This window comes from Otolemur garnettii, unplaced genomic scaffold, assembly GCF_000181295.1.
Source record: "Otolemur garnettii isolate 467f Iridium unplaced genomic scaffold, OtoGar3 scaffold00034, whole genome shotgun sequence".
Classification (NCBI taxonomy): domain Eukaryota; kingdom Metazoa; phylum Chordata; class Mammalia; order Primates; family Galagidae; genus Otolemur; species Otolemur garnettii.
In genome coordinates, this window is record NW_003852429.1 from 5,726,291 (window position 1) to 5,733,820 (window position 7,530).

Here is a 7,530-nt window from a genome sequence, read left to right on the forward strand (position 1 = left end):
TAGAAAGCAAGTTATCAGCTTCCAAAATGCAATAGTGAGACAGAGAATGGATGTTCTAATTCTAATTAAAAAAAAATAGAATAGAGGGGTCATTGGTACCATACAGGTCTGAAATCCAACAGGGAAAATCCTGCTATGTTTCAAAGCCTGACGATAATTATTTGTAGCCTCACGTTCCACCCTCTGTGCCCACTACCATAGCTTTGCCTCACTTATTCTTTTTTTTCCTGAAGGGTAGAATAATCTTTCAACCACCCAACTATTAGTCCATTTCCTGCCTATAGAATTTTACAAGTCCAACAGCCTTTTATCATTTTGTCTTGTCTCTGTCTATCCATTTTGATCTAAGCTGGCAGTGTTTCTGCTAATACATTCTAAAAAACTTTGTTAGGCTTTTGTGTATCTCATTGACATGATCCTCATTAAACAAAGATTCTCTACAGATCCTTCATGGATAACCCAATCATTACAGAGAACTTCTGCTGAGATAGTTGAGTACACCCATGAATCACATGCCTAACCTATTCATCATAAGGTTGTTCAGCCAGACCCTTGCCCTGCTCTCCAGAGCACACATTCCTAACTCTTGAGTTTCCTAGTTTTAGCATGTCATACAATCTGGATAGTCTGAGAACATTACAAATCATCAAGTGTTGGTTCCCTTTTCACATTCCTTTTTTCTTTCCTCTCGTTTTACTATCAGCAAAAGAACCAGGTGGCACTTTGAACACTTTGGAAATCTTCATAGCTAATATGCAAGTTCATCATTTTCAAGTTGCTGTCCACAAACTGCACAAATCAAGTCAGCCAGTATTCTGTCACTAGATAATTAGGGTCACCTTTCTTTCAGTTTTCAACAACACGCCTCTCACTTCCTTCTGAGGCTTTGCCAGAACTGCTTTCACTGTTTTCTACCAACACTCTGTTCACGACGATGTAATGATATAAGCATTCTCTAAGATGATAGATACTTTTTCTTACTGTGCTCCTTAATCTCCTTTAAACCTTTCAATAGAATCATATTCCACATTTCAGCAGTCACCAAAAGGCAGTCTAGACTTTTTCTACTGTTTCTTGAAATTCTTCCAGCCTCTGCCCAACAGCACAGCTAATTCTACATTTTTAGCATCTGTTACAGCACACCCCACTTTTTAGTACCAAAATCTGTATTAGTTTCCTAGAGCTAATGTTACAAATTACCAAAAGTATGGTGGCTTAAAACAATTAATTCTCTCACAATTTTGGAAGCTGTTAAGTCCACAATCAAGCTGTTGGCAGAGCTGTGCTCCATCTGAAGGCTCTAGGAGAGATTTCTTGCCTCCTCCAGCTTCTGGTGGCTTGAGGCTACATAACTTCATCTTTACACGGCCTTCCCCTCGTCTTTCCTTCTCTCTTATAATGACATTGGATTTGAGGCCTATCTAGATAATCCAAGATGAGCTCATCTCAAGATCCTTAATTATGCATACAAAAACATTTTTCCAAACAAGGTAACATTCACAGATTCCGGGTGTTAGGATGTGAATATCTTTTAAAAAGCTACCACTCAGCCCACTACAGATGCTCTTTAACTTAGATGGGGTTACTTCCCAATTAACCCAACTTCACGTTGAAAACACCATAATTCAAAAATGCATTTACTACCTGGATAAACCCAGAGACAAGTCAAGAAGTCCTAAGTCAAAGCACTGTAGATCAGAGACCATCTGTGCAAGCGATAAAGTTTGTAAAATGAGACTGTGGCTAGACGATGAAGGACCTTAAGGATCATGTAACAGTAGTTCCAACTCCAAGCTTACTCTTAAGACAGATATGCAGCCAGACACTACAACAAGCAGTTGGAAGTTGAAAGAAGTGTGGAATCTGACCCAGAGAAAGGACTCTGGAAGAAAGTGGGGAAAGGGGAGAGCAAGGAAACATATTTTAAGCTATAATCATTTTATTCAGTAAAAACTGTTCCAGCATCTAATACATGCAACATAATATGGGGTGACAGAGTCTCTTTTTAGGACCACATGCTGTAGCTTTGGTACTTGGACAGAAGTAGAGCTGGTGTAAAGCTTCATGCTAGCTAACAGAAAGAACCTTCTAATTCTGTTTAACTACTGGAATAAGGGGCAAAAGTCATCAATTACAAGTTTTATTCCTACAAAGCAAATGACACCTTGTAAACTAATTCCTGGGGGACAGATACCGGAATACTAATGTCCTACTGGAAGCTGCCTTCCCCACAGCAAGCCCGGGAGCTGACGATCTTCAGGAAACCAGGTGTTTTAAGCGCTGCCTGCTGAACCGACCTGCCTGCCTCTGTTGACGGGCCTGCGTTAAATACCACAACCCCCCTCCCGTACTTTGTTTTCTCTTATAAATACTAATAAAAGACAAATAATTAAACCAGGGCAGGGAAGTTAAAAAAAAACAAACAACTGTAGGTGAGGCAAAGTACTGCCGGGGGGCTGCGGGCGCAAAGAAATTTCCAGTGAATGCGGCAAAAGGAGGCGAGAGGCTACGCGGGGCAGAGGGGACGAGCTGAGGATGCTCAGAGGGCCCAGGGCCGGGAGACGCCCGCCGCGAGCGCCCGGGCACCGGTCTGGGGGCCGTCAGGGGCCAGCGCGCCCACAGTCCCGCCCGATTCCCCCTCCACGCGGGGCTCGGCGGAGGGCCCGGCCCGCACCCACCTCGCCTCCAGCAGCAGCGGGGTCTCGGGCCACTTTGCCGCCAAGCGAGCCGTCACTGCCTTGGACGCGGAGACGGTCCCGGCGCCGAGCAGCGACAGCCACAGCGCCGAGAAGCCCAGGAGCCGCCGCACCGCGTTGGCGGCCTTCATGGCGCGGAGCCGGGAAACGCGAGCCCCCAGACACGTAGCCGGCGGTCGGCTGCCCCACGTTACAGGCCGCTCCTCCCGGCGTGCCGCCCTCCACTTCCGGCGGGGGGAGCTCGAGTCCGTTACTCGGCCCCGGGTCCGGGTGTGCGCCCGGCGCATGCGTGGCCCGCTCCCGCGCGGTTAGGTGGGGCGCCGTCTGGGGAGCCCTCGCCGGCCGCAGGCCGAGCCGCTGCCCCGCGGTGTTGCTACTGCTCCGGCGGCTCCAGAGACCGGGCGGGGAGGCGGGCTCCCAAGACCCGACTTGGTAGGGTTAGTTGGGGATGCCAAAATCTGGAGGCGAAGTCGGGAACCGCTTGGTTATAGTCCACTTCTCACATGGAAGGAAAATCAGGTCGGTAAAAGTTAACCCGCCTACCTCACGGAGTTTTCTCATTTCATTGCAGGGTAGAATCCCCTAGAAGAGCTTTAAAAGGGTCTCTGCTCAGATCACGCAGCATAACCATGAGAATCTCTGAGGGTGAGATTCGGCGTCAATAGTATTTTGTCTTTTTTTAAATCTCAAACAAAAGGAAAAAAGAATTTTTTGTTACATGGGTGCACATATTATGCAGAAGTCGGCGCTTTCAGTGTACCCATCACCAGAATAGTGTACCTTGTACCCGATAGGAAGATTATTTTTATCCCTCACCTCCTCTTCTCGCAGTTTTCAATGCCCCTTGCACCGCTTTTACGACCCGATATATCCCTCCTTTAGCGCCCACTTACAAGTGAGAGCAAGTGGTATTTTTCCACTTCTGAGATACATAACTTAGGATAATGGTCTCCAGTTCCATCCAAGTTGCTGCCAAAGACATTATTTCATTGCTTTTTATGGCTGGGTAGTATTCCATCAACAGTATTTTCAAAACCGCATCTGACTCCAGTGTGCAATCATGTTCCCAAACCCGTGACTTATGAGTGGATCTCAAACTTTAGCTTCTTGCTTGCGTGTTAAAAAGAGAGCTGGGTCTCACCCCAGTTTTCTGAATCCATAGGTCTGGTGTAGGGTCTGAGAATTTGCATTTCATTTCTATCAAGTTCCAAGGTGATGCTGCTGCTGCTGGCTGAGAACCAACCTCTTAGCCTTTCAACTCAAAAGCGTGGTCCTGCACAGACCCACGCGTGCCTGCAGATGTCCAGGCCCCACCTCACAAGCTATTGAATCAGACTCCGAGTTTGACAGGAAACCCAGGTGAGTCTTAATGCATATGCAAGTTTGAGAAGAGCTAGTTTAGAGGATTTCAGGTGAAAGTGCCACCAGGTGATAGTTGTTTTGTCAGGGTAAACTATATGACAGGGAGAATGCTGGAGAAATAGTTGGAACAGGATGCTTTTTTCTCCCTGTCATTCCCTTGCCTTATAGAGAAACTGGATTTCTGGAAGTTGTCAAAACATCGTTGTACCTATTTTTTATTTCCTTGCATTTGCTTATCCTTCCTTAGAAGACTTTGTTGTGTATGTTCACAATGTCAGGTTAAAAAAGTTGTTTTTCAAATTAAAAAAAGACCCTGTTGGTGAAATTCTACTCATACATGTCTCATTTCCAAAGGTTAGCCTCCATTTCCTGATTTCTCCTTCTTGGTATGATCCATCCCACTTTTAAATCCCCACAAGCTCTTTATTTTCACTGTTACACAGTACTTAAATTCCCATGTTAGAATTTGAATACGGCACTTCATTTACTTTTTCTAGTAGAAATGGTATATACGGCAGGGACTCATACCTTATTCATTTGGGGCATTCTGTGCAGTGCCTAGCACAATACTTGATGTTACTGAGACTCAGTAAGTGTGGAAGAGTCGGTGTTTTATGGATAGGGAGGTAGGAAGCAAAGGCAAATGAGCTTCATTCCTGTTCATAGTGTATGACAGAAAACATATTATGAACCTTTCACAAGTATTTGCTTTAATTAACTTATTATCATTTCCACTTAGTTTTGGACAGATTTCTTTCATTGAAATTGTTGAATGGAGAAAATAAAATACAGTGAAGTCGTAAATATCACTATTTAAGATGGGTTGCAAATCCTTTAAGAAATGACTTGCAATATAAAAGCCATCTTAAATACACTATTACTATTTAAGTAATAGTACTTGATAGTTCTACTATCAAGAACTCTAATAAAACATATACTAATATACATTCCACTATATCTGAGGTCAGAGTAGTGGGAATGTTACATTTCCCTTTTTTTTTTTTTAAATTGAATGGTAACTATGTACGTTAATGCACTTCTGGGGTACAGTGTGGGGTTTTCACACACAATCCGAAACACTTCCATCAAACTGGTTAACATAGCCTTCATGTCATTTTCTTAGTCATTGTTTTAGCTACATTTCCCTTTTAAAGAGAATAAAATTAATAAATTCAGACTGTTTATAATACTGTCTTTATTTCATGTGCATCAGACTCACCTAGGTTTCCTGTTAAACTAGAGATTCTGATTCAATAGCTTGTAAGGTGGGGCCTGTGCAGGACCACACTTTTGAGTTGAAAGGATAAATAAACTTTATTCATAAAACTTACAAGCATAGGAAAATACAAAATTACATAGTATTTTCCTAGAAAGTTGTTTGAAACATTACTTAGACTGCTCCTCCCTGAGCTTGTGTCCTCATATGCAGAGAAAAAGGATAAGACAATGATATGTAAGATTCCTTCTACAAGGGTGGTGCCTATGGCTCGCTCAGTGAGTAGGGCGCCAGCCCCATATACTGAGGCTGGAGGGTTTGAACCTGGCTCTGGCCAAACTGCAACAAAAAAATAGCCAACCATTGTGGTGGGTGCCTGTAGTCCCAGCTACTCAGGAGGCTGAGGCAAGAGGATCACCTAAGCCCAAGAACTGGAGGTTGCTGTGAGCTGTGACACCACAGTACTCTATCAAAGGCAACAAAATGAGACTCTGTCTCTAAAAAAAAAAAAAAAAAAAAAAAAAAAAAGGATTCCTTCTACATATAATTCCTATGCACTGATAGAAAGACTAAAATGCAAAAATTGAGTAACTCAGCAAAAGCTACTCCAGTCAAAGGAGCAGCAATATATTCTTAAATCCATTATCAATAATCCTTTGGCACAGATTGGTTATAAACTACATGTACTTCACAGATATAATTGTACTTAAGTATATTTTAGCAAAATATAATTCAAAGTTATTCACTGCAGGATAATATGAATAAAAATTGATGATGAGAGCAGTTTCCATTATATGCGGAAGAAGTGATTAATGAGTGCTTTGTACTAAGAATTTTGTGTTTAATAGCATAAATCATTTTGAATTTTTTAAATGTACAGCATAGGCTGTATATACTTAATGATAGTGGTATTGTGTCAATATAAAGTTACCACCAAATAATTATGTTCTATAATAAAATTTTAATTTTCTAAGCCTAAAGTCCATAGCTGAAGTGACTTTTAAAAATAGTATCCTGTAGGTTTTCCAGATTTCCTTTATTATAAGAAAGACCCTATTCCCATTTTTTTATTTGAATTTATTAAGTACACAAAAAATCCTACTTTTCCTTCCAGTTGGGAGAAATGTAGAGACTTATGTAATTTGTTATATTTCTACTCTCTAGGCAACATTTCACTAAAATTTTAATCAAACAAATAATCATTTAGGTTATTTTTACACTTAAAAATCAGCAAATTTTATATTTACAAGTTTACATATTTTATTTAAAATAGATTAAAAATGCCTTACGATGTTTAGTCCCAAGTTTTTTTTGATGAAATTTTTGCAGTTTTTTTTTTTACTATAGTGATTTTTAAATAGTGAATGAAGAACATAAAATATATAATACTTTTTTTTTTTTTGGAGACAGAGTCTCACTATGTTGCCCTCAGTAGAGTGCCATGGTGTCACAGCTTATAGCAACCTCAAACTCTTGGGCTTAAGTGATTCTCTTGCCTTAGCCTCCCAAGTAGCTGGGACTACAGGTGCCTACCACAATGCCCAGCTATTTTTTTGTTGTTGTAGTTGTCATTGTTATTTAGCAGGCCCTGGCTGGGTTGAACCCACCAGCCTGGGAACATGTGGCTGGTGCTGTAACCACTGAGCTACAGGCACCAAAACACTATATATAATAATTTTTAATTAATCATTTTGGGTGACATAAAAACTGGAAATGTCTTGTTTAATAACAACTGTCTATACTTACATGCATAGTTAATAAGATCAAAATATTTTAATATTAATATTTTGTGTCAGAATTTCCTTATTTTTTAAGGCTGCCTAATATTTCATTGTATGTAGAATGTATACCATATTTTCTTACCCATTCATCCATCCATGGACAATGGTTTGTTTCTACATGTTAGTGACTGTGAATAATGCTACTATGAGCATAGGTAATACAAATATTATATCGCTGCAAAAACCTGCTTTGAATTCTCTTGGATAGCTACTCAGAAGTAGAATTGCTGGATCACATGTTAATTTTATTTTTTAATTTTTTTGAAGAACCACCAGGCAGTTTTCCATAATGGCTATATATCTTATAACTTTCCAACCAACAGTGGACAAGGGTTTTGATTTTTTCGTTTCTTCACTAACAATTATTTTCAGTTTTGCTTGATAGTAGCTGTAGCCATCCTAAAGAGGATGATCACATTATGGTTTTGATTTGCGTTTTCCTAATGGGTCAAAGTGTTTTTGAAACACAAGTTTT

The 7,530-nt window shown here is 40.8% G+C and overlaps 1 protein-coding gene across 1 annotated transcript in view; it reads right to left on the bottom strand.

The window, feature by feature from the left end:
- The window catches only part of UGGT2 (UDP-glucose glycoprotein glucosyltransferase 2), a 191,992-nt gene extending 189,099 nt beyond the window's left edge, over nucleotides 1-2,893 (bottom strand). The window contains exon 1 of the mRNA XM_003789625.3: nucleotides 2,679-2,893. Within this exon, the coding sequence (XP_003789673.1) occupies nucleotides 2,679-2,827 (149 nt within the window). The 5' untranslated portion in view covers nucleotides 2,828-2,893. The remainder of the gene's footprint in view (nucleotides 1-2,678) is intronic.
- Between the last annotated feature and the right edge of the window lie 4,637 nt (nucleotides 2,894-7,530).